The sequence below is a fragment of the Theropithecus gelada genome, chromosome 6 (assembly GCF_003255815.1).
Source record: "Theropithecus gelada isolate Dixy chromosome 6, Tgel_1.0, whole genome shotgun sequence".
Classification (NCBI taxonomy): Eukaryota; Metazoa; Chordata; class Mammalia; order Primates; family Cercopithecidae; genus Theropithecus; species Theropithecus gelada.
Window position 1 is genome coordinate 165,902,969 of NC_037673.1, and position 14,096 is coordinate 165,917,064.

General features: G+C 44.9%; 1 protein-coding gene across 1 annotated transcript in view; it reads left to right on the forward strand.

Moving 5' to 3' along the window:
* Nucleotides 1-14,096, forward strand: part of DOCK2 (dedicator of cytokinesis 2) — a 435,458-nt gene that overhangs the window by 57,722 nt on the left and 363,640 nt on the right. Inside the window, exons 10-15 of the mRNA XM_025388691.1 lie at nucleotides 447-582; nucleotides 3,010-3,085; nucleotides 4,025-4,101; nucleotides 4,657-4,782; nucleotides 6,968-7,092; nucleotides 13,124-13,222. Coding sequence (XP_025244476.1) covers nucleotides 447-582; nucleotides 3,010-3,085; nucleotides 4,025-4,101; nucleotides 4,657-4,782; nucleotides 6,968-7,092; nucleotides 13,124-13,222 — 639 coding nt within the window. The remainder of the gene's footprint in view (nucleotides 1-446; nucleotides 583-3,009; nucleotides 3,086-4,024; nucleotides 4,102-4,656; nucleotides 4,783-6,967; nucleotides 7,093-13,123; nucleotides 13,223-14,096) is intronic.

The window sequence follows — 14,096 nt, forward strand, 5'->3', positions numbered from 1 at the left end:
ATGGTAGCTGTTATGATTTTTCTCTCTTCCTTTCGCCTTCTCTCTCAGAGGTTCTGAGCAATGACGTGACCGATGGCGTCATCCGAGTCGTCTGTAGCAAATGCTACTTTTGGATCCATCACCTCAGCATACGGAGAATCCTGTCTGTACAGCTGATATTCCACCTCTACCCTTCTCTCGTCCTATCATTTTGAGAGGGAAGAATTGGGATTAAACACTAGAGTTCTATCACTCATTTTCCTTTGCAAACTTTACCTTGCTTATCTGTAAAATGGGTGTGAGAGCCTTGTTTTCTGTGTTTTCCAGGTCTTATTGTATGATTGGTCCATGTATAGCAAGTATTATGTACATCCCTTAGAAATGACTATTACTGGGTTTTCTTGTCTACTTTTTTTTTCCCCCCCATTCAGCACATGATGGGTAATTTTTTGTTTCTTTCCCCATAGGATCTTGGAAACAAAGACCTCAACAGGGATAAAATTTACTTGATTTGTCAAATAGTCCGGGTCGGCAAGATGGATCTTAAGGATACTGGTGCAAAGAAGTGCACGCAGGGGCTGAGGAGGCCGTTTGGGGTGGCAGGTAAGGGACACACTCTGCACCATTAATTTTTATTGGAGCGCACATTTTATGTGGCTGAATTGTAATGATGATTTCTTTCCCAACCTCCTCCTGCTGCCCCCACCCCTGCAAAATTTATGCCAGACAGCCCTTAATAACTACATTTCTGGTGACTAAATCGAAATAATTGGTGACTAAGTCCAGATTTATGATGAACACAGTGAATCATGGGCTCCTCTTGTCTGGAGCAGAGCACTGGGAGACCGGTGCCGTCTGAGCAGTTGACGCCTTTGCTCCCCAGCTCTGTGAAAAAGGAAAAACAATACAGGCAGGATCTAATTATGAGGAGCAAATCATTAAAAAAATATATCTAGGACAGGAAATGCAGTTACACAGAATGAGTCACCTACCACGCATCTACATTCCAGATGGAAATGGACATTTGGAGAATTGGTGTGACCCGAGGCAGAGCCCTGCCTGAGGCTGCTGTACAGGAACATCCGCTCTGCATTCCTCTTAAGCTTTAGCTCTCTTGGGGTTTCTAAGGCCCCACTTTTATGGTTTTAGTTATGTTTGGCTACCACTTATACTGTTATTTACCTAATGTATTTTCTTTTAATCAACCTACTTTACATAATGTATGTTTTTTGTCAAAGGCAATTTAAATACCTGTGAAAATGGTGATTTGATATGCCAGTTTTATTCTTTTTATTAAAATATAAAATTGTAAGAGTATACCATTTATAACTCCTGCATACCATAGCTAACCTCAGTGTTTCAGGTTTCTCACTTCAAGATGCTCTGACCTGTAATCGCAGACCTGCTTACTCTCCAACTAGTCCCTTGGCACTGCTTGCAAGGTGGTGGAGTGGAGGATATTTTACTGAGCTCACTGTTTGTTGTTTTTTTTTTTTTAAAACCTGGGACTGCGGCTAGCTAGCCAGCCAGTGATCTTGGGCAAGCATTTTTCCCAGGGCCTTAGTTTTATTATGTGCAAAATGAAGAACTTGCACCTGATTAATTCATGAAGTCCTCTACTGCTCTAAAATGCTCTGATTCTACCTGTGGGGCGTTTCTGACACCACGGTGTTTCCGTTAAGGCAGTGAGGGTCTTCCAACCTTACTGCAAAGTGTGTCTTTGTCCTCAGCTGTAGCCTGACCTCTCTTTTAGTGTGAGGTGACAGAAATGTGATCTAAACTGGTAGAAGAAGGAAAAAAGGTACTTTATTGGTGTAACTGAAAGGCTTATGAATAGATTGCTTCAGGCATAGCCGGATCCAGGAACTCAAATCAATTTGTCTCTTTCTTGCTCCTATGTCCTCATGCTGGCTTACTATGAAGAATTTGTCTCTTTCTTGCTTAGTCCCTATGTCCTCATGCTGGCTTACTAAGAAGGTGGCTGTCCAATTAGTTGGCAAATTATCAGCCAGCTGTTCCAAGCTTGCATCCTACCAACTTAGCAACCCAGTGGAAAGAATGTACCTCTTTCCCATTAATTTCAGCAGAAGCCCCAGGAGCTTTAATATAGGTCATGTCCTCATCTCCATAGTATTTACTCTGGGCAGGGAGAGATGATTCTCTGATCTACCAGGTCCTCTGAATAACTCTGGAGCCAAAGGGAAATTGCCCCGCCCTAATCACAGCACTGAGGATGGATGAGGAGAGTCTGTTAGAGAGAATAGATGCTCAATTTCTCCTGTCTGCTCTCTGACTCCCCTCTTGATCTAGATGCAGTCAGTGCTTGGTTATTACCCAAACAATTTTAATGGCCCCCTGCCCAGTGCCTGGAGTGTTTGAGGTATTTTCTGTAACTAGGGTATGGGCTTGATTTGAGCAGCTTTTTTCAGCCTTCTCCTACACTCCCATTTCTATAATCTCCATTCTAGTGTAGGAGTTCTTTACCTTGGTTTTGGGACCCTTAGTGGCTGATTTAAGGAAAGGTTTCAGAGGATACGGGATCTGTCTGGAATCACAGGATTTGAAGATTCTTCAGTTACGTATCTGTACATATGGGTACGCTTATGAAAAGAGGGTGAATATTTCATGAGATTCTCAGATCCTACAGAGACCCAATCACTGCTCTCTGGTTTTGTAGGCACAGTAGACATTCAATACATGCATGTCAAATCCAAACCTAATTGCTGAATTCCACAGCCATGGCTCTGACCCTTTCCTTTCGTCCTCTGCTAAGCCATGGTGCTCTTGGATGCCTCTCTGGCCCACTGACGTCCTAGTCTGCTTTGCTTAGAGGTATTTGCCGTGGTGCTTGCATGCAAGGAACCTCTGCCGTCTATGTATTGTGCAGCACTGGCTTGCTTGCCATTTTAGGCTTCCCTGACCCCCAGGCATCCCAGGCCCTACCTCCTGTCCCACAAGCTCATCCCACTGTCATCCCTTTGTGGGAGCAGGAGGAAGTTAAACCATTAATTCATTCTGTCCTCTTTCTAGTTATGGATATAACAGACATCATCAAGGGGAAAGCAGAGAGTGATGAAGAAAAGCAGCACTTCATTCCTTTTCATCCGTAAGACATTTCCCATTTCTTTCTATTCAGCCACATCCTTTGTCATTAAGAGCTGCTGGAGCTCAGAGGGCACTGGTTCCCTGAGTTAGTGATAGGCAGGTGGAGCCTCCCAAGGGAAGTGCTGGGTGAGAATCATTGGCTCAGTGCCCAGGCACTCAAAACCAAACAGCTTTTCACCCATTCATTCATCAGATGTTATTTATGCCACAGACATTTATTGGCAGCCTGGCAGAGGCTGGCACTGTGCTAAGCATGGAGGATGAAGTAGTGAACTAGATGAGCCCTGTCTTCATGGAGCTCGTCATATAGATGGGGAATTAAACAGATAATCAGCAAAAGATTAATGCATTAATTACAAGTGCAGCAGAAACCACAAAGCTGTGAAGCAGCAGCATTTCAGAAGCGTGTGGCAGGGAATCCTAACCTTGCTCTCATGTGTAGACATATCCGTAACTTACGAGGAGGGCAATAAGGAAGGTGAATATCCTCTCCTCTCCTGTTCCAAAAGGAGTCCTCCAGAAAGCAGGGCTCCAGTTTGAGAGCATCATCAGTACTTAACAACCCTAAGGATGGTCCAGCTAATGAGGCTAGTGACTTTGCTGAAGGCGTGTGATTACGACTTAGCAGGAGCAACTCAAGGCTTTACCCTTGCTGAGCAGATATGCATGTTGAAAGCTTTGGAATCCTGCCTTTTTAAGCATCTTCCTGGAGAATAAGAAATGGCCTCTACCTGTAGCATTGATATTCCAAAATTTCAGAGCCACATTGCTTTGTGATAAAAAGTGATGTACCTCTTGATAGCATGTATATACCCTGAGCTGACACACGCAAGCTCGCTTTTCACCTGAGGCATGTGGAGGGTCTGGGGAGCTTCCTGGGGCACCTTGAAACACAAGGAGGGCACGATGCGGACATTTCATGCTCTCTTTTCCTTTCCAGGGTTACAGCTGAGAATGACTTCCTACACAGCCTGCTGGGCAAAGTCATAGCCTCCAAGGGGGACAGTGGCGGGCAAGGTATAATGCCAATGTGCCAGTGGGCTGAGCCTGCTCCAGCTTGGGAGCCCCTAACTCTTCAGCAAATGAATCAAAATCCTCAACCCTGGGATGCTTAGCTTTCTTTCCCGACAGACCACTGGGAAGAATGGGAACATACGATCTATAGGGATAAGTCACATCTCCTGAAGCAAATTGGAGGCTTGTCCTTGTGCCCAAAAGAAGAGAGGAATTGATACATCCTGAATGTCTCCTGTGTTCCAGGGGCACGTTAATAAGTTACCTTGTTTGATTTCATTCTTACTCCAGGCCCATGAGATAGGTGGTGTCATCCTCACTTTGGGCTTAGAGAAGCGGGATAATTTGCCAGAGGCTGACACTGCTGGAAATAATTAGTGGGATTCAGACCCAGAGATCTCCCGCTCCAGGGGCCCCGTGGGCTGAGTGGCTGCATCTGTGGTTGTATGGCTCTGTTCCCAGCCATCTCCAGAAAGACAGAGGGGAGAGGTGGCAGGAGGGCCGACTGAGAGAACACTTGCAAAAGTGGGCTCTTCACCGTGAGCCATTCCTTTCCAGGCCTCTGGGTGACCATGAAGATGCTAGTGGGTGACATCATTCAGATTCGCAAGGACTATCCACACCTGGTGGACAGGACCACCGTGGTGGCCAGGAAGCTGGGCTTCCCGGAGATCATCATGCCAGGTGAGACACAGCTGCTCTAACCTTCCCCTGGGGACATAGGGGCCAATTCAGCTTGTCTGATTCATTTTCCTTTTAAAGAGTCAATTCCTTCCTTTTTTACTGCCTCTCTCCGTTTCTCTCCCTGAAGGTAACCACTAAAACTGATTTCTGTATATCCGAAAGCTTCTATGCATTAACAAAATAGACACATGCACGTAAATATACACACATACCCCTTTTCCCCACAGATAGGGTCATACTTTATATTCCTTTACTTAATATATTTTATATAGTATTCTACAACTTGTTTTATCACTTAATAATTTATTGTGGACATCATTTCTATTTTACTACATGCAGGACAGTTCCACTCTTTCTGGGAGAATATTGTCATTCTCTTATATTTTTAAGCTTTTTTTTTTTTTTTTTTAATATTACCAAAGGAATTCATGTTCATTGTAAAATATTCAAATGGCATGAAAAGGTATAAAGTGAAATGTTAAAAACTCCTTCATATCTTTATCTCCAGAAGTAGCCAGTACATTTTCAAATGTGTGTGTAATTTTAAAAAATGAGTTTATATAATATTAAACAAAAATTATAGGAGAGCATTGTTTTAGACTAAGTTCCTGCACCAGCCCCCAACATACCAGACTGAAAATCAAAATGGAGTCAGCCATGCTAAAGTTTCATGTCACCAAACCTAAAGTAAATTGTTATCTGATCTTGTAAGAAATTGGGAGAGTGGGGAGAGATGGGGGAGAAGAGAGAGAGAGAGAGCGGGGTGGGGGGAAGGAGAGAGAGAGGGGGAGGGAGAGAGGAAAGAAAAAGAAAGAAAAGAGAGAAAGAGAAACAGCCTATTTTCCAGACAGGCCATTTTCAGTTTTCAATGGGCATAACGAAGTTCCCTTTGCTTTAATCCTCACAGCAAAGGGTAATCTGAAGTAACCTGATGTTAACCAATCAGTCACTTTTCTATTTTTCTGTTTCCCTGTTTCATCCTTATGAGAGCAATACCTTCGAAATAACCAATTCGCTCTGTCTTGCTTCTACTTCCTTCAGGCCTTCTCTGTCTATAAAGCCAACCTCTTCTGCTCAGCTCTTTGGAACATTGATTCTATTTTATGGAATGAAGCATTACCCGATTCTAGAATTGCAATAGAGCCAAGTGAGGTCTTTAAACTAAATTTGTTGTAATTTTGTCTTTTGACAATAGTAATACTCTTTTGAAACTTTTCTTTTGTGTCTTAAACCTGTGTCTTGGACTTCTGTTCACGATGGCTCTCACTGACTTGCCTTTTCTTTCCACATTTTTCTGGTGGTGGTCTCCTAGGGCCTGTGCTGTCATTTATTTGTCCATGCTTTACCTGAGACTTCAATTACTTGTGTATCCCCTTGTAGGATTTTCTATTCCTTTTTTTTTTTTTTTTTTTTTTGAGATGGTGTTTGGCTCTGTTACTCAGGCTGGAGTGCAGAGTACGCTGGTGTGACCTCGGTTCACTGCAGCCTCTGCCTCCCAGGCTCAAGAAATACTCCTACCTCAGCCTCCTGAGCAGCTGGGACCACAGTCATGTGCCACCACACTCGTCTAATTTTTCTGTATTTTTGATAGACACAGGGTTTCGCCATGTCACCCAGGCTGGTTTTGAACTCCTGAGCTCAGGCGATCTGCCCGCTTTGACCTCCCAAAGTGCTGGGATTACAGGCATGGGCTACCTGTGTCTGACGGATTTTCTATTTTTCTTGCCTCCCTTCCCGAAGATCCTCTGCAGCTCCTTCCTAACCCTGTGTACCTAGGATACATGGAAAGTTGCTCTGTTCTGCTCCTATACAGTAAAACATCGGCAGATGTGTATGTTTGGTTGTTTTCATGGGACAGGATCAATTCAATTGGAGCTTTGCTTTGCCTTCCCAGAAGGTGTCACTAGAGGATGAAAATTAAATGATTTTTAATGTTGAGAAAAACATGGCCAATTTTGAGTGTCCCTACTTCCCTTTTTGCAACTGATTTCCTAGCATCCCTTCATCCCCTTGTTACCTACTTCTCCAGCCTCCCTGATGAGGGAAAAATGCTTTCTCTAAGCAGTTCTGATTTTAATTAATAGCAATCCAGGTGGGGGAGCTTCTTCTCACCCTCCATCCCCTCTAGTTAGCGTCTCTCCTGCTGCAATCCACGCTAACTCTTGTCTCTCTCCTTATGCCTCAGGGGATGTCAGGAACGACATCTACATTACCCTCTTACAAGGTGACTTTGACAAGTACAACAAGACCACACAGAGGAATGTGGAAGTCATCATGTGTGTGTGCGCAGAGGACGGCAAAACGCTGCCCGTAAGGGACTCGCTGCTGCTCTGGGTGACAGGGTCCCCCTTGGGGGCCTCTGCTTGTAAAGATGTACTTTTCCTCTCCGTGATTCTGTTGTCTAAATGCCAGGTGCCTTTGGGATGGTGTTGAATAATGTGATCTACACCTTTTGAGCTTGGTTAGCGCAGTGTTCCGTAATAAGACCTTGTGATATTTCCTTATCCAAAGCAGTTTTTCAATGTCTGTTCCTTTCCTTTCACAACTCCTTCTTCTACATATGTATGTATGTATATATATGCATGCATGTATGTATACATGTTGTATGTATGCATACATATATGTATGTATTTTTGCTTGGTCTCAGCTTATAGGTTAGCTTTCTGCAGTTAAAATGTTCTCATGGAAACCTGAGCTGGTTTATTCAGGCAAAGTCCATGGTAAGAAAGAGGATCAATACAGTGCCTTGGGCTGGTGTGGAGGCTCAGGATGTGCTCAAAGCAGACATTCTCAACACTTAATCTAACTCCCCAGCGCTCAGCCAGAAATGCTGGTGGAAAGCCTTATTCGTAAATTGGCCTCCAGAGAGCTAGCCGGGTGTATTCAGGAATGCAAAGCGCATTGCTATATTTATACAGCATATGTCCTGTCCAATATTTGTCATGTGTGTTTATATTTGTTTGCTTGTATTTCCTTTAAGGTTGTCAGTGCCGTGCCCAGTGCGTAGGAGGGTTTTGTTTCTCGACTCCTCGTTTCAGAGTAGTTAGCTGAAAAGAAAATCAGCTCTCACGAGAAGTTTTAGCATGGGCGAATATTCCTCCTAGGCCACTGTGAGTGATCAAATAGCCAAGTAGGGCGGGTGTGTTCATCAGAGAGAGGGTGTGAAGATGGAAGAGGCATCAGTTCTGTCCTTGGGGCCTGGAGATCAGATTGATACTTTGTACCCAAGAATAACTAACATTCACAGGGGAATTACCAAGTGTCAGGCCGTGTGATAGTATGACACATTTCCTTTATTATGCCCCATTTTACAGATAGGGAAACAAAACCTTTGTCACTTACAATAACTCGCCCAAAGCCATAACGTTAGCGTATGGCAGAGATGGGGTTTGACTGGTTCCAGACCCTCTGGGACACTTCACTACAATGCCTGTACATGTAACAAAATTCTCCAATTTATTTCTCATTTTAAAAAATGAGGCTAATAACCACTGCTCACAAATTTGGGAAGATTCATAATCATTTTTTAAATGTAAAGAAATCCTCACAGTTGCCTTTTTGTTCCTAAAGACTGGTCATGTTAATTAGTATCTGTTTGAACAAAATCTAAGCACTGAACGCATCGTCCTTTTGTTGGAATCTGAAACTTTTCCAAAAAATAAAATAAGTGAGAAACCCTTGGCTCCAAGGAGCATAAAGGAGCCGACGGTTTTTATCTGAAAGGGAAATTGCAATTCCCAAGTGTAGAGATCATCGCTTTGAAGTTACTTTTTTTTTTTTTTTTGAGACGGAGTCTCGCTCTGTCGCCCAGGCTGGAGTGCAGTGGCCGGATCTCAGCTCACTGCAAGCTCCGCCTCCCGGGTTCACACCATTCTCCTGCCTCAGCCTCCCGAGTAGCTGGGACTATAGGTGCCGCCACCACGCCCGGCTAGTTTTTTGTATTTTTTAGTAGAGACGGGGTTTCACCGTGTTAGCCAGGATGGTCTCAATCTCCTGACCCCGTGATCCGCCCGTCTCGGCCTCCCAGAGTGCTGGGATTACAGGCTTGAGCCACCGCGCCCGGCCCCTTATCCAGCTTAACCTGTTGGAGAACTTTTTAACCTCAGCTTCATTTTTGAAACATTGATACACTTACCTGCGATGCTGCCAAAGGAAAAATTAAAAGACACAGTTAACAGGCAAGCAGCCATCTTATCTCTTGTCTGAACCATTCTTTCTTCCACTTTTGTCACCCTTTCAAGTCACTCCGAGCAGGCTGAGCAGATGCACTTATCAAAGATGAGTAGATAAGCAGGGATTCTGGGGCCTGGCATGGAAACGAACCATGGGGCATGGTGATAATTTGTGGTTTCCTCTGTTAGGGAAATTCTGAGGGAGTTCAGTTGACTGACTATTGAAAATTGCTTAGGAAGCCTGTGGGAGGCTTTCTTTATTTGCAGAAATAAATATGACCGCCTAATTAAGTGTCAGGCAGCACATTCAAACACTTCTGTTTGATATTGGCGGGCTCCTGTGAGAATGGTCCCCTTTAGAAATATTGATTTCTCCTCCTGCTCTAGGTGCGTGCACACTGTCTTTGGCAGGGCAGGACCAGAGGGCAGAGGAGGTTAGGCCTGCGCATGGCTCCCCTGGGGGTGTCAAGGGCCTTGCTCAGGAGGGGTCATACAGAGAAGTTAATGGGGTGGGCTCTGGGGTCAGGCAGACAGGGTTCAAATTGCAACCTCCCTTTCTTATTAGCTGTGTGATTTTAGGCAAGTGTATTCATGTGTAAAAAGAAATAACAACCTCTTCTCATGGGGTCGCAGGTTAAACAAAAGAGTGGGTGTTAAAACAACTGAAAGTGTATGATTGGATTGTTTGTAACACAAAGGATAAACGCTTGAGGACATGGATCCCATTTCCATGATGGGACTATTATGCATTGTATACTTGTATCAGAACATCTCATTTACTCCATAAATACACACACACACACACACACACACACACACACACTATGTGCCCACAAAAATTAAAAATTATAAAATTAAAATTAAAAAATTAAAGAAAAAAAACCATGCTGCTGGCACAGCAGCTCACACCTGTAATCCCAGCACTTTGGGAGGCCAAGGAGGGCAGATCCCTTGAGGTCAGGAGTTTGAGATCAGCCTGGCCAAGAAGGTGAAACCTCCTCTCTACTGAAAATACAAAAATTAGCTGAGTGCGGTGGCTGGCACCTGTAATCCCAGCTACTCGGGAGGTTGAGGCACGAGAATTGCTTGAACCCTGGAGGCAGAGGTTGCAGTGAGCTGAGATCGCACCCCAGCCACTCCAGCCCGGGCGACAAAGTGAGACCCTTTCTCAACAAACAAACAAAACACACTGTAGGTATAAGGCACCTGGTATGCAGTAAGTACCCAGCAACAGGAAGGAGAGTCACATTCAGAGAAGGGGACAAGTGCAGGGTGAAGCCCTCTGAGGGACCTGAGGGAGTCAAACAGGCAATCCAACCAGAAGCAAGTTCTGGTGAAAGAGAAAGGCTCAGATGCTGGGCCAAGAAACCTCTGTTCTTCTGAGACCAACCAGCTTGAGGCGGTGGAGGCAGGGGATAGGGGAAATATGGGATAGTGGTTAAGACCATGACCCCTGGGGCCAGACAGCCAGGTGCAAAGCCCAGCTCAGCCTGAATTAGTAAGAGGACATTGAGGCAGTTACATAACCTCTCTAAGCCTGAGAGTCTCTGTCTGAAAATAGGACCAGCAATGGCACTTTGCTTTTGTGAATATCAGATGAGGTAATCTACATAATAAGTGTTCATTAAATGTAGCTATTACTATTAGAAGGGTATACTGAACTCCTGGCCTGATTCCCACCTTAGGAATGCTAATTAGCATCTTCCCATGATGTGGTCTTGTGAGAGGAGAACACTGTCTTTCGTAAAGTATGTTCACCTCCCTGGGATCATCTCGTTCTCACCTGATTCCTACCAAGTAAACAGGGCATGTGTTAGGAGCTTGGATTTTCTCCTGCAGAGATGTTTCTTCCAAGGCCAAGCCAACATGAAAGCCTCCAGGCTTCCTGATCCTTACTCAGATTTTCTTCTACTGACCTGAAGTCTCCCACACCTATGAGGGGCTCTCACTGTTAATTGGGGGCCATGGGGATAGGCAATGTAGAAAATGATGGAACAGTGTGATTTGAGATATATACCATTCTATATTTTCCCTCGAACTGGGCTCAGTCCCTGGTCACAATGCTGTCTGGGGGCACTTCCCAACACTGTTTTCTCTCTGAAGTGTTGAGGGCCAGGGCACTATCTCTGGCTTTTCTCTGACTGGTACTGAGACTTTTTTCTCCAGCCTTAGGAAATCAAAAATTTTCATCATCAGTACAGTTTTGTGAGATTCAGTTGCCTGCCATACAGCAGTTTTACTTTCACCAGAGATATATGTGTAGTTTCTGGTTTTGTAAGCTACATGGGATTTACTGTAACTACAGAAGCTCTAAGCCCATAAATGTCACCAGATATAAATCTTTGTAGGCTGGAAGGCATCTAGGTTCTTATAGAAGGAACACTGGATGAGTAGTTAGAGGGTCTGTGAGATAGTCTTGGCTTTGTCACTTTTTGGGCAAGTGGCTTAATCTCTCAGGGCCTCAGTTTACCCAGCTGTGAAATGGGGATGCCGATAGTAAGCGTCAGAGGTGGTTATGAGGACTGAATTAAGCGAGGTGGTGTGTGTACAGGGCTTAGTGTGATGCTGGACACAAAACCCACTCTGAATGGTTAGAAAGACTTTGGAAGCATGTGTTTTTAGCTTAGTGCCTTCGGAAGTTCTGGAAGGCTTCATCCCATGGAAAAACAAGAGAGTTGTGTGTCTTCACTCAGTTCTGGTTCATTGGTTACACTTGTTTTTCTTTTAAAGATACATTCTGAAAGGACTACTGCGTATTCTGTTTTCAAATGGATCGATTTGGCTGCAAGTACTGTCAGTCAATATTGAAACTGAGCTCATTCCTTTTCCATACCTCGGAAGCACATAGGGAGATTTCCAGTGCGAAGGGCAGTCTTCCTTTCCCCAGGTTCGCGGGGTTCGCCAGGGCTCACGGAGTGTCTGTGTGTGGCCAGCTCTGGTGATGCAGCCTGCGGAAGGTCAAGGATCCACGGGAGAATCTGATGGAATCTTGTGAGAGGCATGACTTGCCATCAACATGCCGAGAGGCACGCAGTTTGCAATTGCAGGGGCTGGGGCTCCAGAACCAATCTTATGAATCTGGCAATCTGAGGATTGAAAACTGTTTGGCCTGGTATAAAAACCATACTTAGGGCCCCTTCTGGGTAATCCTAGCTTGGATCTTGTTTGGGGGCCGAAGGGCTGGAATGAACATAGAATTAGGCATTGTTACATGCGACTAGGAGATCATTCCTTGTTAGTCAGCTCCTTTCTGAACCTCTGAGGGTGATTTTTATGGCAAAGAATAAATGTCCCACTTGGGCATGTGTGCTCTGTGCTCACTCTCTGCTCAGAAAGCCCCTCCCACATTTCTGCTCTGAGCCAACTTGGAATCTTTCTTCAAGATACTCAACTGTCATTGCCTCCAAGAAGTCTTCCCTGATTCCTCACCTGTCCTTGTGTCCTTCTTCTGTGCCCGACAGTAGTGTGTACACGTGTCTGTCATCATGTTGCATTGCTGTCATGATGTGTTCCCTAAAGTTTCCTGCACTAAACTGTGAGCTCACATCAGGTTCAGTATCTGAGCCATTCCCATACCCCAGTGCTCAGCATGGAGTACCCAGAAGATGTTCTGTTATTGTGGCCTGAACTGAGCCTCCTCCCCGAAACCCCCTCGCTCCAGACTTGTTCTCTAAGGCAGGTGCTCAGGAGTCTCTCTGAAGCCTATGCTCTCTCCTTTTGCCCAGCACTGCCCACCGCCCTGATGTGTTAGCTGTGGAAATTCATCAGAAGAGTTGCTACTGGGCTTATCTGAGCCTGCTTGTAAACTTTGTGCACATTCGCATTTAGGAAACAAATAGGATTAATAAGACTGGCAGTGTGCAGTAACTCCAAGGCTGGTTATCACTTACAATAAGGCAGTCACATCAATGCCCTGGTGCACTCCAGTGGTTTCCAGAATGGAAGTAATGGAATTTCTGTAGTTAAGCGCCTGTCAGTCCGGTGGCTGGGGCGCTTCTGTGTAAATCTGTAGTAGAGAAGGAGTCATTATGGGCACCTGGCATGAGGGCTAGGGAAGGCAGGGTTGACCCAGTCCCTAAGGCTGGTGGTAGCCTAGGGACCAAACCTGTGCAAGCATAGAAAATGGCAATTCTGTAATGTTTTCTCTCACTTTGTCTTTCTTGGGTCAGAATGCAATTTGCGTGGGAGCAGGGGACAAGCCCATGAATGAATATCGCTCCGTCGTGTACTATCAAGTCAAACAGCCACGTTGGATGGAAACAGTCAAGGTAATAATTAATAAAAATAATAATAGATGCGAACACATGTCTAGTTCTTACCATGAACCAGGCACTGTTTTAAGTGCTTTATTTAAATAATTTATGTATTGCTTACAATAGCCATGTGAGGTTTGTACTAATATTTCCTTCATTTTATAGTTGAGGAAACTGGCACAGAACAGGTAAGTAGCCTGACCAGGACCACACTGCTAGGAAACATCAGAGCTGGGATTCAAACGTGAGCAGTCTGGCTCTGGGTCTGTGCCCATCACTGCAACCTGAGGGAGCAGAATACTGACTGGAGCAATTAGCATTTTTTTTTTTTTTGAGACAGATTCTCACTTTGTTACCCAGGCTAGAGTACAGTGTTACCATCTCTGCTCACTGCAAACTCTGTCTCCCGGGTTCAAGTGATTCTCCTGTCTCAGCCCCTTGAGTAGCTGGGATTACAAGCGTGCGCCACCACACCAGGCTAATTTTTGTGTTTTTAGTAGAGACGGGGTTTCACCTTGTTGGCCAGGCTGGTCTCAAACTCCTGACCTCAAGTGATCTGCCCACCTTGGCCTCTCAAAGTGCTGGGATTATGGGCATGAGCCACCGTGCCCAGCCTTCTTCCTTTTAATGAGAGCAGGCGAGCAAGGCAGTTCTGCACATGGACCCTAGACCCAGAGAGTCTGGGTTCGTGTTCCAGCCTTAATGCTCACCAATGGTGTGACCTTGGGCAAGTCATTCACCTGCTCTGTGCCCTGGTTTCCTCATCTGTAAAATGGGAGCAATAGGTGGACTGTGGAAGTAAAAGGATTTAATACACATAACACTGTCAGACAAGTCCTTGGAAGAGAGTACTTATTCAGTTAATACAACTCCTGATTATACTTGGCAG